The following is a 19,580-nucleotide window of genomic DNA, read 5'->3' on the forward strand; positions in this document are numbered from 1 at the left end:
CTTCCAAATGATGGAGAGGCTCATCAGTCACTGATTCAGATGAGATTGTAATGCACAGCGCATGTAGTCGGTGCACGTAGTGACACTAATTGCTGACTAATTAATGACATAAACTCGACTGCTTGAAACTACCTGCGCAGGCAGCTGGGGAAGGAGTTTGTGCTCATCAACAACACAAGCTGTGACTAAGACTGTGTCTCAAAAAGCTGCTTTTTGTGCCAGAGCGCCCGGCTTCAGTAAGAGCAGCGCACAACGAAAAATCAACTGTCAGAGTGTCAATTATTGGGGGTTCGGGACGAATTAATTTGAATTCATTGTTCTCTGGAAGCAGTCCTAAATCCATCCACTTAAGAGCTTAAAAGTCATTATTATTGATTATTTCTTATTCTTTTTAAATGAATCATTTAGGCTTGCCAGTGGAAAGCCAGTCATAGTTTGGATGTTAATTTAAGATGGAGTTGTCAGCTCCTTTCTGTCGTATTTCAGTCCTGGATGATTACATTAAATTTCAGATTCTCATCACCCTTTCCTGTCACTCCAAAGAGTTGCAGGCAGTCAATCAAATTAAAATCTATATGCGCTTAAGTTTAATCATCAAAACCAGTGATTACTGACTCCACTTTACCAGGAATCAGCACACAAATGGAAACAAACTATGAAGAACTAACGCAATTTAAGGAAGATTTTGGCACCAAGACAGGGATCAATTTAGTTTCAGTTTATTTAGAATGAACAGTTAAACCATACTGAGGGTGATTCAGTAGGAAATCCAGTTCTGCTACTTCCAAACTATTTAAGACAGCGTGAAATCCAAGCAGAAACGGTCCCAGTCATGCTGCCTCTCTTATCGGCAATCCTAACATTTTCTTATCATCTTATGTGGAGTCAGGGAATGTGAGTTGGAAGAAAATGTGTTCAATTCGTAAAACCAGTTGGAAAGGAATGGAAAGGCTTGAGTTTTAAATATACCACCACCTATTAGAACCCTGAAATGTCTGAATAAAAAAGCTTAGATAATAAACTTCTGGCAAATGCAAAAGAAAAAAAGGTGAACTGTTTTGTCTTTTCCCCTCAGACCACCAGCAGTGGCAGCAGCAGGATGAGCTCAGACGGGGGCGGCCGGCCTGTCAAAGTGGGCTCCCTGGTGGAAGTGATCGGTAAGGGGCAGCGCGGCACGGTGGCCTACATCGGCAACACTCTTTTCGCCTCTGGGAAATGGGTGGGGGTCATCCTGGATGAGGCCAAGGGGAAGAACGACGGCACGGTGCAAGGCAAACGCTACTTCACCTGCGAAGAGAACCGTGGGATTTTTGTGAGACAGTCACAGGTAACTACAGCAATATGCTTTCTTGTTGAATGACTGTGGGATTGGTGAGTTGAAACTGAGCTGGAACTGTGGTGGTTACTAAAGTGCTCTTCTAAATTCTCTTACTTAATGATGTGTGGACTGCAGCAGGTATGTTGTGTTCTTGCACAGGCTTTGACCGCACGTCCCAGCTGGGAGTTGGATGTGTCTCTGCGATTGTTTTTCCCAGATATTGGCAGCATGAGGAGTCCCAGAGAGAGAGAGGGGGGGGGGGGCTTTCTTCGATACTCATTCTTTATATTGATTGATTTGGTGTATAAGAAGCCTTAGATGAAAACTAAATGATCCCGAGGCTTGCCAGTTTACTGTCAAGATGAACTAAAAGTAACTTTTTATTAAAAGGATTTTATTTGATTTATGTAATTGGCATGACAACATTCAGTACAGCTGTTGCTCAGTGACAGCTTTCATTATACAGGTTTCTGTCCAGGCATACGCACTCCCATTTAATTTAAAGTATATATTAAATTATATATATTTATATCCTACAAGCCCCGCACACAGGTGGACACAGTAACCATAAATTTGGCTCAACGTCACTTCCATTAGACAACATTGTAGCATCTATCTTTGTGACACATCACAGCATGTTAATGTGACTCTGGGATCAAATGGTTGCTGAAGAGATCATTTTCTATTTTTCAGGCCTTTTCCACTCTGAACTGCTCAAGAAGATTACTGTGTATGAAACTATCCCACAAACACGGCAGAGCAGGAGGCATTTACAGCAATTTCATGGCTGTTTGTTTTTTTTTGCTGATCAGATTACACCTGTGCATTGCAGTCATCAAACAGAAACAAGTCCGAACATATCCACCATTCTATCCACACCAAATCATCAATCTTCTTTGGCTCAGACCCTGTGTGGCCCTGCAATAGAGCTGTACACGGTGAAATGGAAAGGGGGGGGGGGTGAACAACTCAGCTGGGTTGTGCTACATTTTGATTAACATCAATAAACAAGCCAATTTTGTTTGTGTGGCCCCCACTTTTAACATCCGTCTGTGCCAGCTCTGCTGTTAAATAAAAGAGCTGAAAGTAAAGCTTAGTGGTCGTGACTGACTGCCCCTTCTGTGTGTTTCTCTGTCTCAGATCCAACTGGTAGACGATGGTGCCGACACAACGTCTCCAGAGACACCTGAGCCAAGCACCGGCAAGGTCCCCAAACGAGGTTAGAACAAACGCACACACGCCTTCTGATGGTCACATTCACGGTAGAGGTGGGTGCAATTCATCGATGTCGTGATGCATCGCGATGCTTCATGTGACGATTCGGCATCGATTAATTAACGTAGATTAAAGCTTAAAAAGATCAAATTAAAAATGAAAGTCGATGCTTTGCTGCAAGGCCGGAACAAAAAACACGAAACTGGAACCTTCAAACACGGACGCCTGACTGTTTAGTGAATGTGACCACAACAAACAGAGCACGTTAGTTTCTTTGCAAAATGGCAACAGCTTCAGCAGCCTCCAAATAGCATCCGATTCTTTCGCCACCGGGGTTGACTGCATCGGTGTGGAAGTACTTTGGATTTTATGAGAGAGCAAACAAGACGACTGACAAGACCTACGCGAAAAATACGCAAAAATAAAGTACATCAGACAACACCACAAACATGAGGCAGCACCTTGTATGCTTTCATCCTGAAACTTAGAAGGATCCTCCGGTCGTGCCGGCCACACAGAGGACCATCCTGGAGACTGTCTCATTACTTCCCAAGAACTCGGAGAAGGCGAAGACAACTACAAAAGCAATAGCTACTTTCATTGCGACGGATTTACGCCCGTATTCAGTAGTAAACAACAAGGGGTTTCGGTTAGTGGTGCGCGCCATGGAGCCGCGCTACAAACTCCCTCACCGAAAACACTTGGCAGAGAAAGAAATCCCCCACCTCTACGACGAAACCAAAGCAAACGTCCTGGAGTCCATGAAGAAGGCGAGCAGGCTTACATGTAATGCGTGGACGTCGGTTGCCACAAAATCCTTCGTTACTGTAACAGCGCTTTTGTGCTCGCGTCGGACAAGAACAGATGGAAGTTGGTGAGTCACGTTCTTCAAACGAGAGATGAGTGAGAGTCACACCGGGGCACATGTTGCCGGGCTGCTGGAGAAAGCAGCGACAGAATAGCAGATCTCAGATAAAGATTTGGTTTTGGTAACTGATGATGCCAGTGGAGCTTTCCCTGGTCAACGTTAAGTAGGTCAAAGTGCAAATGTTTACAGAACAGTCATAGAATAAAATATTTTGTGTCTTTGAAAAATATAAGTCAAATGTTCAAAAAACCTTGTTATTTACTTATTGAGTGTAGTTTTAGAGGAACTGAGTTAATTGATAGGCTATTTATTTACAAATGTAGCCACAGATGAAGACAAATCAATCAAAAAGCATTAAAAATCGCAATAATCGAAGAATCGTGGCACCAATAATCGAAGCGTATCGACAATCATTAGAATCGAAGAATCGAAGCTCCCATAATCGAAATCGAATCGTGAGGTACCCTTGTTGGAACACCCCTAATTCACGGGTCGTCCTCAGTACTCTGCCGGCGCTTTAACAGTTGAAGACAATACAGGGAAACCTTGTTCATTTTCACCTTTCAGAGCCTCAAAGATATGCGTGCTCAGAAAATCAAACGTGTGGTGGTGCGCAAACACTAAATGTAAATACAGTACAATATTTTCTGCATATGTGAGCACACAGATAATACAGGAAACAACAGGTTTAACACCACATCAGACTGTTGTGTCATCTTAAATGTTTCGAGTCAGGTGCACAGCTCAGGTCATATCCGCTAAATGATATTATGCCAGTTTGCAGTTGCCTTTTACATTTAGATGGGAGTTAAGTCTGTCAGCGCTTAGCTCAGCTGGTCACTCCCTGTAGGTCATTCGGGTTTTGTGTCAGCTAAAGGTTGAAAATTTGAATATGTATTGCTGCGCATCTCAGTTTGTTGACACCAAACAGAAGATGTTTGGTATTAACACAGTTCTAAAGCCATTGAAACTAGTTTTACCAGTGACCAACATCATAGTTCACTAAAAAGCTGCCTAACAGAATCACTGTCACAGTGTAATAAGAAATTTATTTGATACCAGTGGACACAACAGTCTCACCACAACAGGTCATAGCTACTCGGGATGTCACGATCCCGGACATTTAGTTGTCGATACCAATACCAGGGAAATTCCATGATTCTCGATACCCAATTCGATACCACGTTAGAAAATAAAAACAAATCAATAAATTCCATGTACTTCAACATACTCATTTAATAAAAACATTTGAACATTACAAAAAACAACAGTGGCACTAGCGTGTAGCCTTCAAGTAATGAATAAAAATAAACCACTATTAACATTTGATCCATTTGAATTGGAATCAGGCACTATAAGAACCACGATAGTGGGATATTCTATGACTTAGTAATTTGAAAAAATATCTGCTTCCTGCCTATCGCGCATGTGCATTGTAACTTTAGCTTACCGGCGCACAGGTGATCTGCGCACGTCTTTTGACTTTCGTCTTTGCAATGTAAGCAGATACATTATTTGATCTATTTCAAAACCGGATAACTCGCGTTGTCACAAAGAAACGAGGAATTCTTTTGAGAAAGGGTCATCTATGCGATGGGGAGTTCGTTATGCGGTGAACAATGGGTGTGAATTTGTCCACAAAGTGAACGTTAACATGACTTGAAACTCGCTCACCTTGAATTCTGTGAATAAATCTGGATGTTTGTCTTTAAAGTGCTTCGCTAAATTTGGAAGTGTTTCCTCCTTTCGTCTGAAAAGCTCTTTGGCACCGTTGGCATAGGTTTTTGCGACTCTATTACTAATCCCTGATCATCCACCTCAAAAGCAAAGTACTTCCAGACACAACTTTTATTACTTTTCTTTTCGACGAGTTGAGGCAGAGCTGTTGCTGCAGTTTCCAACTTCTGTGTTCCTTTGGCATTTAAAGGTGGGGTATGAGATGTTTTCTGGAGCATTTTTTATCATATTGTCTGAAAACCTCCTCACGACCCCATTGCACCCACTAAAATAGAATTTTTGGAGAAAAAAAAATGATATTTTAGTCCATTGTAGAGGGTGTAGCAAGAGGAAATGTCTGACCAATAGAAGTAATGATGAGAGTTACTTCTATTGGATTCTGACACGCCAATCAACCGTCAGCCCCCCTCACCCCTCCCCCCTGCGCGTTCACAGACTCGTGACTCGTTCATGTGTTTTGAAGGCGTGGTTTCGAGGGGTGGGCTGAAGGGAGAGGCAAGGTTGTGTATTTTCAAAAATATAGCTTGCAGGAACCGTTTTTCCAAGATCTCATACCCCACCTTTAACGCCACACTAGAACACTTGTAGGTGTATATGCTGCCTACGTTACTTCCAGAGGAATTTCATCCCCACTACCAACGGTACCTACGGTACTGTAGAAAAACGAGTACCGTCATGTTTTTAGAATTGTGGCATTGACTTGGTACCGAAGTATCGGTTCTCCCGACATCCCTAATAGCTACTCGTCTAACTGTAACATTGTACCTGATGACTCTGAATCTGATGTGTGATCTCATCTATTTTATTTAATCTCCTGATTGCTTAGAGGAGAAGACTATAAATATTAACACATTGATTATCCTAACGCTAATATCATTGTGAAAAAGAAGTCACTCTCCACATCCGGTTGTAAACATGTTTCATCTGCGAGAGGATGGAGGTGATTTCCATGGTTACAGCTCACTGCTGCTGCTTCAAATAGAGGGATGATGGTCGGTGCTCTGTGTTAGTAACATCAGCTTACTGGCTTTAAGTATTGTTGCTCACGTATTCATTCACTGTGTCTTTAAAACATTTCGATAGACGTCTATTCAGGAAAATGAGTCTGATGTTACCTGGCAACAAGGTTTTTTTTATTTTCCCCAAATGAAGGCAGTGGCGTAAGAGAAAAAGCTTCGAGCTGTGGATGCTGCTCTGCACCAAAATCAACAGAAAGATGAGGAGAATTACAGCTCACTCAGGTCTTTTTAGAACGTTTTCCCAGCACACAGAAAACAGATTGATCATGTTAAAACAACTCCACTCTGTTCTGTTTAGTGACCTTGAGGGTCGGTCGTGCATGCTGGTTCACTTGTGGGAAAACTGGATTTAAAAAAAAAAAAAGGTTGAAAAATGCTGCTCGTTCATTATGTTTTACTCATATAGCATATATTCATTTTTTGTTGTACTTCCCATGTGTCTTTAATATTCCAAAATAAGGTATATAAAAAAAAGAATGAATTGGGCTGATTTTGATTTTCATGATCAGTACGTACATTTCTGTATTTCTGCATTCATTCATTTTCTATTTTGTTGTCATTCTCTTCTTTACTTTAGTAAGTAAGTAAGTAAGCAGGATCACAAAGCGCTTTACTGTTACAACAGTAACACACAGTTAGGAAGTACATAAGTATAAGTTTAATGCTGGATCAGATCACTGATGTAATGTGGAGCCTGACCATGCAATGCTCTGAAAGTTAAAACCAAAATCTTAAAATTGATCCTAGAGGAAACTGGCAGTCAAGCTTTAAGAATAGGGTTTAAGTGAGTCCTCCTATTAGAGCGGGTCAGAATTCTCGCTGCAGTTTTGCACTAACTGCAGGCGAGACAGCTCCCTCTTGTTTAGACATGAAAACAAAATATTACAATAGTCTAAATGCAAAGACACAAATGCATGAATGATCAGCTCCAAATCATTTTGTGACACCATTTTCCTGAGTTTGGAGATATTCCTCAGTTTTAAAAAGCAATTTTTGGTCAGCTGTTTGCAGTGTTGCACTAATGACATGTCTTTGTCAAACACAACACCCAGGTTTCTTAGGCTCGGTTTAACAAGTCACCAAGTACTGGTTAATCCCTGGAATGGAGTCATCCGGGGCAATAACCAGTGTTTCTGTTTTGTTCATATTTAGCTGCAAGGTGCTATCATTTAGCCATTGTTTTATCTCCACCAAACAATGAACTAAGGAATTTAGCCTCTGGAGCTCAGATGGCTTGAAAGAGCAGTAAAGCTGGATATCATCAGCAAATATGTGGTACGAAACATCAGAAAATCTCTGGATGATTTTTTCCCAAAGGGATCAAATACAGCAAAAATAATACAGGACCCAAGACAAAACCTTGAGGGATTCCACACAACAGATCTGCTGACTCAGACCTTATTTGGTTAGCTTTAACACTAAAACTACTCCCAGAAAGGTATGACGAGAACCAGTGTAGAACTGAACCTGACAGACCTACTTCATCCCTCAGTCTTCTCAGCAGGATTTGGTGGTAAATGGTGTCAAAGGCTGAGGAAGGTTCTAAGAGAACTAGAACAGTGCATTTTCCCGAATCAGCAGACATCAGAGTGTCACTGGACACTTTCAGCAAGGCTGTCTCTGTAGAGTGATGTTTGTGACTGAAACGTCTCATGGTCCCATATATGATAGCAGTGGAGCATTTAGTTTTAATGCTCCACTGCTATCATATATGTGAGTGATGCCACCAGATGTTTAGGTGCTACTGTGATGAACTACCTCACACGCTGCGTTTCTGAAACCCCCCCCTCTGGCTGTTTCACCAGCTGCAGCAGCTGTGATGTCAGTCCGAGGGTTTTCAAATCGGATCACCGTTGATCTGAAAGTGGTGAAGAAGTGTTGGTGAAAGTGACCGTAGCGCTGCCTCAGACATGAAAATGACATATTTCTCACCAGATTAGCATAAATGATCTGACAGCAGCTGTAAGGGCTGAATTCAACAGCGCAGGTGTAACACTCGAACAACATGACCCCAGAAAACGGACACCATGACGTGAATTTAAAAGGTGTTTGTGTACTTTCACAGCTGTCCCGTTTGAGTGTTCACCATCTGGTGAAAGACAATAAATTGTGTTGAACATTACCCTGTTTGTACCAGGATCTTCCGTTGGACTTTACAGCCTGTGAAGTTTACTGGACTAATTAAATGTCTTTCACTCTCCGTGTTTCTCTTTTTTATGTCCTCAGAGATCCTGGAGACGACTAAGTCTGCCAAACTGGTGAGTCAGATAACTTGCACTGTAACAAAGTTCTCCTGCAGCGAACCGGGCCCAGATATGCAGCAGACATCTGCAAAAACGCTCACACTACAGACACACACACGTATGGAAACGTGGTCATAAAAACCAACAAATGCAGATACTCCCAATAAAGTGAATGCCGTGTGTTTCTGTCGGATTGATGGAATGAATTCAACACCTATTTATTTAGTTCATTTCTGACGGCTGCTGCCCTTTGTGAAATACTTACTTAATGATAAACAAAATAAGTACTAAGAATAAACAGCTTAAATACAAATTCCCATTTGTAAGTAGTTATGTTAATGTGCTAATGTTAAAGCCAAAGCTTCTTCCACCCAGAGCTGAATGTGTTGTCCAGCAGAGGGCGATGTTTACTGATAATAAAATGACAACTGCAGCTTGAAGGTGCAATGGTCTGTAGTTTAGATTGAATTGTGATAGAGTCTAACAGGTGATGTAATGCAAAACACTTCAAGTTATTCTTATTATTCCAGAGATTTAACGATTATGGCTGATATGCTGCTATATAGCACCCTAAAATGATATGATCATCAATAAATTAGCCGGCAGTGAAAGAGTCAGAGCCGAAATGTCCTTCAAACAAATGAGACATGTTCCCGAAAGTTTAAAGGTATTATACTTGTGACATTGGCATCACTCTTTCGTTTATTTTATGTGTGCTTCATAGAAATCTTTCTAGCTTTGGACATTTTCTTTGAAACAGTTACTTCTACATGATGTTTAACAACCTGAACGAAGTAACCCATGGCAATTTAAAAAGAAAATCTATTTTATCAAGTGAATAATGAGATTTCTTCAGTTGCAAGACAATGATACATTTTTGATACATTGATTAAACTACAAGTTTTTTTTAATGTTCAATCTGTGAGAATATGACCTAATTGAGGTGAAATGAAGATGATTTCCCCGTCGCTCTCCGAATCGCCCCGGTTCCCGTCACCTCCGGCATGCCGCTGACAAACTCTTGACCTTTAACCTTCCTCCTCCCTCCTCTCCCTCCTCTGGACCACGCAGCGAGGAGTGAAGCCCAAAAAGGTGCTGCATGTTTCTCTAACCTCGGTACTGTTGTTATGTTATGATGATGGCAGCGGTAACCGTGGTAACTGTGGCTCTGAATGGCCTTGCTGCTGCATGGCAACAGGGCCGCTCCCATCATTTACCCATGATGCCTTGTAGCTCACCACTCTGCCATCGGTGGTCTTTGTACTGAAGCGCTCTGTGTATGTATGTATGAATGAAGGCTAGCAGAGAGAAAGTTGATGTGTGTGTCCACCATCATCGTCACCTCGCCACGCTCTGTGCTCTGGTCTGTTTGCATTAAGTCGGCTCTGTGGAGCACGGCGCGTTTGTTCCGTCTGCTTTATGTGCATTTAAGCATCTCGGCCGCTACCTGCTCAGATGTTAAGCAAGTTCTACTCTTCTTACTGTATTATTTCATTTTGCTGGAAGAAGTTTAACAGGTGTTTAAGAGAATCTACCTGTTGGTTCTCTGCATGGTATTTAGCTATAGAGTTTAGATGATCTATTGTACACACGTCAACTCTGAAGGCAGGATGAGCTTTTTGGGAGCATCCAGAGCTTGATTTTTTTTGTTTATTTATTTTGACCATATTGGTTGCCGCTTGCCACTCACTGCCTCTGCATCCATTTCAGTGGAACGGTCGAGTCTCGTGATTTATCAAGATAAAAAAAAAGCTAAACATTTGCCCTTTTCTTTCTTTGAAAAGGAGAGGATTAGTCAGCCTTTGTTTTTGGAGTGGATTCTCGAACAATTTTAGATTAATTTTACAGTCATGTTAAAAAAGGTTTTATTTAGCAGGACATAATAAAAAGAATAATTTTGTCTTTACTGTGTTTTAGAATAAGGTAGAAAGCACCTGGGATGAACAACAATGCATGACGTTTTGCACCACATCAGCATTTATTTAACAAAAACTAAACCAAAATGCAGAAGGATTTTGTTGATGAGGAAAAGTCTACTTTTGCTTCTTCCAAAGGAATAAAGAAGAGAAGTTACAGCAAGGTGCTGCGGATCAAATACACTTGATTAACTGTTTATCAGCAGGTGTGAGCACCTCTATAAAAGCAGCCGTCTACAACTGAATCAAGGTGTTGCAGTGGTCCAGTCAATGTCCACACCTCAACCTGACAGTAATGTCGTGGTGGGACCTTAAAGGGGCAGTTTTTTTTTTTGTTTTTTTTTTAAACCTGGACCTCAGAGTTGTTGTTATCCAGGGCTACCGGGGGGGGCTTATTGGGAGCTTTCTACACACACGTCAACTGGGATGACCTCATCGACGCGCGCCACTGCAGCACACCTCATTTACTCCGTGCTCTGTGACAGTGTCTGACTGTTGGTTTGGAGGGTCGTGCCTCTGTGAATCACTCATGAAGCTGTTTGAAAACTCTTGCTGTTGTCTGAAATCAGACAGAACTGAAAATGCATTGCAGATTGTTTTCAGCTTTAAGCTTCAACGGTCTGAATCTAGGCAGTTTCCAGCCAGAAGCTGTGTGCCTCTTCGTGCTCAATGGTTTCTGTCTGCATATTCTACACTAGTGTGCTGCACTAATAGCTGTCCTCCTCTAAAGTTCTCCCGTCTCTGCATATCAGTCATAGTAACCACTGACTCGCTGGTTACATTTCAACCCAACTTACTCAGTTTGGCAGCCATATCTAGAAAGGTCAGTCACTTGACATACTTGATAGGACGATGGTGATAAGAATATAGACTTTTTTTTCATACCATACTATGTTGAATGACCTTGGGACTGATCATAAGATCCACTCTGACAGTCCAGTGCTCTTCTCAGATCATCCACCGCTGACTGGTACATGAAGGCGTTCCTCTGCTGTACTGCCTAGAAAATGTCAGACTGTGACCGAGGGGAAGTCAGCCCCCCCCCCCCTGCAGAGTATGGATTTCCTGTCAGCTCAGTTTTATTTGATCATCTCCAGCACTGCGTCTCCTCTTTGGACAGCTGACATTTAACATCAGGACGTATGTTCAATCACAGAGCGTGGATAGAACTGTGGTTTCAGAACATGCAGACATATGAGGAAGCGGGTGACGCATGCGTCCGTTTTTCATAGGAGACAGAAGTATATGTGTGGAAATACCCAGCCCATACAAGCTGATGCTGCTTGGCGTGTGTTGTTGATTCTTCCAGGGCTGTAGCTCAATCTGCTTTTCTGCTGTTGAGGCTGCATCTCAGTGACCTCAGATCCTCGCTGTTTGTGCTGGGAAAGCAGGAACATGATACGTACCCCCCCCCTCCCATCATCCTCACTGTCTTTGGGCCTCTTTGGCTCCATGACTGTGAGAGCATCACTTAGTTTGCATGTTGGACAGAAAGCTAGGGGATAAGAGAGAAAGATGTTTTAATATTTTATCAGGACTGAGTTCCCTCAGCTTCTCTGTAATGGATACACACAAACAGTGCTGACGACCTGAAGTCCTGTTGCTGTATTCCCTCTAGAATGTTTTTTTATTTCTTTTTTCCGTAATCAATCTCTTACCCCACCCATTTGCTCTAATCTCTGTGTTTCAACACAGTCTTCTGTCCATACTTCTGTCAGTGACATGACAGTATTTCAGGTTCAAAGCTCTCAGCTTATCAGAGTATCCCGTCTGAACTAATCCTCTTCCATCCCTGTGTCTTCCTGCTGAGCTGTTGGGCCACAGAAGGAGATTAGTGGAGCTGAGGGAGATGTTATGATAGCTACTCAAGTAGCTTTTTGGCTGTTAAGGAGTCAATTGACCAATTAGATCAATATTCTAAAAGGTAATTTTACTGCAGTCAGTGTTGCCTCTGCAGCACAAGTCTTAATTCTGGCTGTGAGGATATAAAATGTTATAATACACCTTCATCCCAACATGTAACCAATTTAAAATCAATAGAATCGAGATATGAGAGTTTTTCTCTACCACTTACATCCGTAGTGGGTTAGTCCCAGACCTCTGAAATCACACAAATGTAGCAGAATTTTCACTGATTGAACACAGGCAGATTGCGAAGCTTGTACAGAAGCTTCATGGAGATTATTCAGTTAAGAAATGTTATCATTGCTTTAAAAGTTCCCAGTTATTTGGCATTCATACAACAAATGTATGAATGTGGCTCTGGTCCTTTCACATCTCTAACATACATGAGACATTGTTCATATTGAATTATAAAATGACTCCAGAAGATTTGTCAACAAATTGAATGAAAACACCAAGTACCTCATCATTTAGCTACAAACAAATCTTTTAGCCTCAGCGTTCAATGTGTGTTAATCTACAGCAGAAAACAGTCTCCAACAAGCAGACTATTCACTACAGTTTATAAAGATAAAAACTTTAAAAAAAAAAGAGATTATATTTGTGACTTAATTTTGCAATCTTTACCAGGAACCAATGTGCAAATGAAATGTCCTGCTGCCATGATTGAAGGCAAAAGTGTTGGAAGCCTTTCTTACTCAAAGGTTGGACAAAATGCCCAGACACAGAGAGGGGGATAGATAAATGAAATGATTTCACGCAAGTGAGCACCTTTAGGTGGAGGGAAACCCAGAAGCTGTTTTTCTATCTGTTACGTACTTCTGATACGGATGCTTTTAGAGTCACACTAAGAGTCTGATTTGTCTTTTTTGTCGGACTTGTTAACGGTAATAATTGTCCTTTTGTAACTTTGAAGAGGTTTCAGTTAAAAAGAAAAAAGTTATTAAACAATAAATAAAAAGATGTGCCTTTGCTTGGAAATATTTCATGAAGCTGATCAGGTGAAGGCCGCCCTTTGTTTTTGCAAGTCTCATTTTAATAAGCCCAATGAGAGGATCTGCCAACGTTGCTAGGAGACGAGAAGCTTGCATCTGTGTTGCTGTGCATTTACCCCTCTCACCTCCATCTACAGCACCACCCTCCTCTGTGCCACAGCCTCTCTTTCCTCCTCTGTCTGTCTCCAATCACTGCTCCCTCCCTCCCCGCCTGTCCGCGGTCGAGGTGGTGATGAGTGGGTGAGCAGCACCGAGGCAGGGAGGGCGCACAGTGATGTAATGCAGGAGCAAGGCACTGGCTGGGCTGACAAATCACAATCACGAGAAGAGGGGGGAGGCGGGAGGAGAGGCAGGTTAGGGGAGCAGAGGCGTCTCCTGTTGTAGCAGGGAACAGTAGCAGGTCTGAGGCTCGCGGCAGCAAGATGTCACAGTCCTAATTGGAGCTGAAAACAAAAGGGAGGCACTGACTGAGGGGAAATGGATTATGAGAGAAGCTGAGAAAGAGGACATAAAGGAGGACGATAGCAGAAGGAAGGGACAGACGGAGGGAGGGAGGGGGAGCCTGGGAATAAATCGTCGTGGCCATTTGCACCACTGCAGCTTCCCGGCCCGAGCCGCTGCCTGTCTGACTGCTCGGCTTCAGTTTTCCGGCCGTCTGTCTTGAACCCCGTCTCTGTGGATCTTTGCCTCTTTTATCTCCTTCCTGTGTGTGTTGTGTGTGTGTGTGTGTGTGTGTGTCTTCTTCTCTTACAAATATGATGAGACAGACTCCTGCACCCCGGAAGGTACAGAACTTCATACGATCCTCTTTAACTGTTGGGATGTTGCTGTTGTTGTTGTCATCATCCATTTGTTGTGTTGGTGCGGCTGCGGCTGCTGTAAAGGTCATGCTTGGAAGTTTCCTCATCTTGTTTTGCTGGGATTTGTCCTCTTACTCTCTTTTCAGTGACATTTCAAAGTGGTGTGCCTGCCTCTTGGTGGTGCTCTGTTTCTTTTCATAATCTGGTTTCTTTTTTCCCCTCACTGTTGGTGGCTTTTTGCTGAATAATTTCATGCTCAAACGTGTCTGCAGCTGCCGAGTTCAGTTGTGTCATATTTTATGTACGGTGTAAGCTTCTACCCTCATCGTACCGAATCCATGCCTTTCCCACAACATGCAAATTATTTCAGTCATTGCTGCAGATGTGGCAGACAGACTTCTTTATTTTTCAGTACAGCTTGTTCTGGCATCTCATGGCACCACACTACGACTTCAGAAGGCTGTCAGCCCTTATTGGGTACAGCTGTTAGCTGGGGCTAATATCTGCTGGATGGGCCAACCCTAATCCAGTGAAGAGCGATAACTAGCCAAAGTGATGGCCGTGCCTAAGCGTGAGCAGAAAGTGGAAAGTAAAAGGTTGAAGTTAAACATTCCAGAGGTCGGACTGTTTGAACATGAAGGTGGTCGAAAGGTTAGAAGCATCTGTGATAAACAGCGTTCCCATTTTATAAATGATTAATAAAGATTCATTTGGTTTGAGTGGCTCTGCTTTTGTAGATCTTTTGAACATTACTTACAACATAGGATCTTTGAGCGAAGTTTGCTGAACTAGTTTCTAATTCTGTGCAATTGTAAACTGAATCTTTTCATTTTCGAATGTTGGTCCAAATAATCTGCAAATCGATAGTTGGTCATTATTAGCCCCCAATATAAGTTTTACGGTGGTGGAAACTCGAAAATGCAAAAAGAATTCTATCAGATTTAGATCTTATTTAAAAAGGGTGGACTGTTTTGGGACATTGTGGTGCAGCCAAACTAAGCCGCAGTTTGTTTTTTGGGATAGATTCTTTTTGAAAAAAACTACTTTAATGTGAGTTACGTCCTTTCTCCTTCCCCAAAAAAATCTGTTAAAATATTGTTATCATCTGTACACTGTTGTGGCTTAGTGAGACGTTCTCTGTTTCCCTGTTCACTGAAATCATTCAGGAGTGAAACCCAGGTCGGCTGTACGGGCTTTTTCCTTCATAGGAACCCTCGTATCCAGCCTGCTGTGCAGCGTGTGTCAGTCTGGACAATTGATGTATCAGGATAACGAGCTATTATCCAACACTGTCAACGCTGTAAATGCAGCGCAGCCGAATCAGACTCAGATGAGGCGAATGGAGACACAAAGTGGTCATTGAGGTCACGGTGGCGGTACCAGTCACAGTGTCCGTCTTGTTACTGAGGTTTTGGTCGTGTGGGTGGAAGACCAATGAGGACAAGAGGTGATCATTAAAGAGAGCTAGTTAGAGATCTGTGTAGTTGTTTCATGATAACTGGAGAAGACTTATGGTCAGTAAAGCAGAAGATGTTGCAGGATAGTTCAGTCATGTCAGCTTCATTCACCCTGTTTTCCTTTCATCTGTGATTTCCTGTTTAATATGAACTTTGCTTGGAATCTCTAAACTTGGCTGTTTGTTTCCTTCCCTTCCCTCCTCTCCTCTCCTGCCCTTTGACCTCTTTCCTCTTACCCCCCCCCCACCCTGCTCCTCAGACCACGGCCAGAAGGCCCAAGGTGAGCCCAGTCTTCAACATCATCAGGGCTACCATTTCTTCTCACTCTGCATTATTTATGTGTGATTGTTATTTTCACTTTAATGCAGAAGATTGTGTGTTTGTCACTTTTTTTCTAACCCGTTTTAACAGTAAAATTGCTTCTTTTTTGTCTCAATAACTTTGTCAGTTTGTGTCTGAAATGATTTCCTAACAAGAATTGCCTTTTTTGTTTTCAAAGTTTGATATAGTTTATTTAAGGAACTGTTGCAGTGTTGAATAGATCAAGTCTGAGGGTCCGCTGATAAAGACTCATCCAGTAGACATTCAGCTAACAGCAGGTTGTTCGTTTCTGTTAACACTGAACATTAGCATTCAACTCCGACCCCTCTGGAGATGTGGAGGAGATGTCAGACCATAAGTCACTCTGCACACAAATAAGCGGTTGAGTGGAATCAAGCTTTAGTTGCAGGCAGAGTTACTGTAAGCACCATGAGAAACTCCAGGATACATGTAAAATAAGCTCCTAAATGAGGGCAGCAATTAACTGCAGTCAGGTTTCTGAGATCTCCATCAAGGTTGCTTTCATATCATCCAACACTTGGATCTTTTTATGACACTTTCATCCAGATTCTATGGTTTTTATGTAGCGTATTTGTCTTGCTTCCTGCAGCAGCCCAGCCGAACTGCAGGCGGCGGAGGGAAGGGGCCTGCGTCCGGCTCAGCTTCAGCCTCAGCTGGAGAGATGAGCAGCAGCGAGCCCAGCACGCCGGCCCAGACCCCCCTGGCTGCTCCCGTCATCCCCACCCTCCACTCTCCTGGAAACCCTCCTGCCCCCATCCCCAGTAAGGTCAGTATCAACCACACTTGCTTACACTAGACCTGACAGTGTCACGGCACAGAGCGGATGTTTTTCAGTCCATGTGATGGGGAAGACGCTTCCAAAAATACTTTGAAAAAATTGTTAACAACCCCTGGCAAAACTCAGGGAATCGCCACACACGCACAAAAAAACCCCAGATAATACAAGACAATTTGGTTTGATAGCTGAACATTCTAGCTTTGTAATCGTGGAATCACCTTTTAATTTGCATCTCTAAAACAAATTCATATACAAGTCTAATTATGAAAATTCTGCAATTAAAACAGAGTGGTTGCAGACCTTAATGAGCTGTTGCACCTGGATGATTGATATGAAACATGAAAAGGATTGTAAAACCATCTCCAGAAGGTCATTCAAGTCAGATTATGGCAAAAGGTCTTTGTTGTTCATGTCCAAACAAAATGAGAAGGTCGTAAAAGGTAAACGTACAGGTCGACCAAGTAAGATGTCAAATCATCAGGACAGAAAACTACAAAATGAACATCAAAAGAAAAGAAACAGAAGCAGGAGTCAATGTTTTCATTTCCATCCAGAAAAGCCAAACACAAACGATCACTAACACCTAAACTGAAGAGGACAGTGGGCCGAGAAACAGTCCCCGACTGGATGATTGGATGAAAGTGATGAAATCTGCAGTGGGCAATCAGATGATGCTGGAACTTTTGTTTGTCCAAATGGATAATGCACCTTGCCACAGAACAAAGAGCCGGTCAGGATCTCAATCTGACTGAAAATTCACGCTGGAAATGGGAAGAGGGGGGAAAAAAAGATCCATGAAAAAGCTCCGCCCTGCAGAGCCGATCTGTCAACTGCTGCACAAGAAAGTTGGAACCTGATTGACCAAGAATGTATTTTTCATTAGGGAATCACATGTTTTGTGTCCATGCCTGTGTGTGTTGTTTTTATTCTACAGAAAATAAATAAGATGAATGACCATTCATACCTTTTTCTTTTTTTTAGTCTGCTTTCAGGAGTATAATCCCATGTGACATTTGTTATACTGTATTTCCTTTTTAAAGTACCTGTCAGTTTGTATTTATGTCATCCAACAGAGTTGGATTAGCTGGGAGCTTTGTTAAGAGACCTTAACCGTTTTATCAGGCAACAAAAAGCAACTTAGATGTGAGGACATTGAATGCCTGGTTAAATTCTTCCTGAGGCACCAGTGCTTTATGTGACTCATACATCCAGTCATGTTCAGAGGAGAGAAGCTGTGTCTTCGCTACAGAGCTCTAATCCATGATTGATCTTATTATCTTTTGATCCGTCAGTTCTTATCTTGACTCCTTAGAAAAACTTTGCTGATTAATTGTGCAGTAATCGGGTCATGCGTAATCAGGACCCTGTCCGGGTCCGGTTGTTCCATTTGAACGAGTAAAGGTGTTTATTTGTTTGGGACTTTTTCCATCTTAGAGTATGAATACAGCCTGAATCTCCAGAAGGGTTGCGCGTTTATATCTAAACTTCAGTCCGGTCTTTGAGTTTAGGATGTGAATAATTGGTGTTATTTGCATTTCCGTCCCCCAGGAAGACGTCGTCATGGAGACACAGGTGCAGTGATGTGGTGTGACGTGCTGCTTCTGCACTTGATACCGAAGTGTTGCTTTTCTGTCACTAACATTTTAACAAGCTGTCAAAGGTGTGATGTTTTTAATTGGCGTGTTTCTTGCAGGACTGAATTGGAATAGAAATGTGTGCTCGATAAACATATTATTCTGAGTGTGACAAAACGTGTGAGTGTTCTCTTCCCGACAGATTCATTTTCTGCACAGCTCGTAAAAACACGAAACTTCTGCCACTGCAGAGAGGTGTGTAATCCTTCTTCTCACCTTTTCCTTCTGCACTCCAGGAGGAGGAGGCGCTGCGTGCCCAGGTGAAGGACCTGGAGGAGAAGCTGGAGACGCTGAAGATGAAGCGGACCGAAGACAAAGCAAAACTGAAGGAGCTGGAGAAGCACAAGATCCAGCTGGAGCAGCTGCAGGAGTGGAAGACCAAGATGCAGGAGCAGCAGGCCGAACTGCAGAAACAACTCAAAGAGGCCAAGAGGGTAAGGAGCTATGGGTGGATGGAGTGGGTCATGCTGCTTTGCGATTGACTGGATGTTTTCTCCACAAAATGGCTACAGAAGCACGTCTAGGGAGTCAAAATAACTCTTATGAAGCTGGTGAGTAAATGCTGGATAAACGCAGTTAAAATGTTGGCACTGAATCACACACAGTTTTTTAGGGATCTACTAATATTTCTGTAAAATGCCTCCTTATTTCTGCACACCACACCCAACCAGCTGCAGCCAGACAAAACAAACTGTTGTAAACAGTTAGTGCTTCACTAAAAGAGAATAACCTGAATAACAAAATGTAAAAAAAATGGAGTGAATCCGCAGCTGTTCAAACACCGTCTGCAGAATGACCAAAACATTTATCTGCATGTGTAGGAGGCCAAAGAAGCCCTGGAGGCCAAGGAGCATTACATGGAGGAAATGTCAGACACAGCCGACGCGATCGAGATGGCGACTCTGGATAAGGAGATGGCTGAGGAGAGAGCAGAGTCACTGCAGCTGGAGATCGACTCTCTGAAGGAGAAAGTGGACGAGCTCACCATGGACCTGGAGATCCTCAAGCATGAGATTGAGGAGAAAGGTGCCGAACATATGACCAAACTCTGTGGCAGTCTGTCTCGTTTCCTTGTAACTAAGATCTGATCGTTCAAAAACGTACGAGCAAATGAACTATAAATATTTCCCATCAGATTAGAGCTGTCAGTTATTCTCTTTTCTTTTGTTTCCCTTTGTGTAAACTGCGCAGCTTAGTTGTGTTTTGGGTTTGTCTCAGGTTCAGATGGTGCCGCCTCTAGTTATCACGTGAAGCAGCTGGAAGAGCAGAACGGCAGGCTGAAGGAAGCGCTGGTCAGGTAGATGGAAACTAACAACCAGCTGAATGGCAGCCTTGTAACATGTGCATGTCTACACT

At 42.6% G+C, this 19,580-nt stretch overlaps 1 protein-coding gene across 2 annotated transcripts in view; it reads left to right on the forward strand.

The window, feature by feature from the left end:
* dctn1b (dynactin 1b) overlaps positions 1-19,580 on the forward strand; it is a 36,167-nt gene that overhangs the window by 5,475 nt on the left and 11,112 nt on the right. The window contains exons 2-12 of one of the 2 annotated variants that reach the window (XM_075447804.1): positions 1,076-1,327; positions 2,459-2,537; positions 8,384-8,415; positions 9,472-9,492; positions 13,981-13,998; positions 15,730-15,750; positions 16,402-16,578; positions 18,139-18,162; positions 18,461-18,658; positions 19,046-19,250; positions 19,443-19,521. In XM_075447804.1, the coding sequence (XP_075303919.1) occupies positions 1,076-1,327; positions 2,459-2,537; positions 8,384-8,415; positions 9,472-9,492; positions 13,981-13,998; positions 15,730-15,750; positions 16,402-16,578; positions 18,139-18,162; positions 18,461-18,658; positions 19,046-19,250; positions 19,443-19,521 (1,106 nt within the window). The remainder of the gene's footprint in view (positions 1-1,075; positions 1,328-2,458; positions 2,538-8,383; positions 8,416-9,471; positions 9,493-13,980; positions 13,999-15,729; positions 15,751-16,401; positions 16,579-18,138; positions 18,163-18,460; positions 18,659-19,045; positions 19,251-19,442; positions 19,522-19,580) is intronic. The other variant, XM_075447805.1, reaches the window with a different exon arrangement.

This window comes from Odontesthes bonariensis, chromosome 17 (assembly GCF_027942865.1).
Source record: "Odontesthes bonariensis isolate fOdoBon6 chromosome 17, fOdoBon6.hap1, whole genome shotgun sequence".
Classification (NCBI taxonomy): domain Eukaryota; kingdom Metazoa; phylum Chordata; class Actinopteri; order Atheriniformes; family Atherinopsidae; genus Odontesthes; species Odontesthes bonariensis.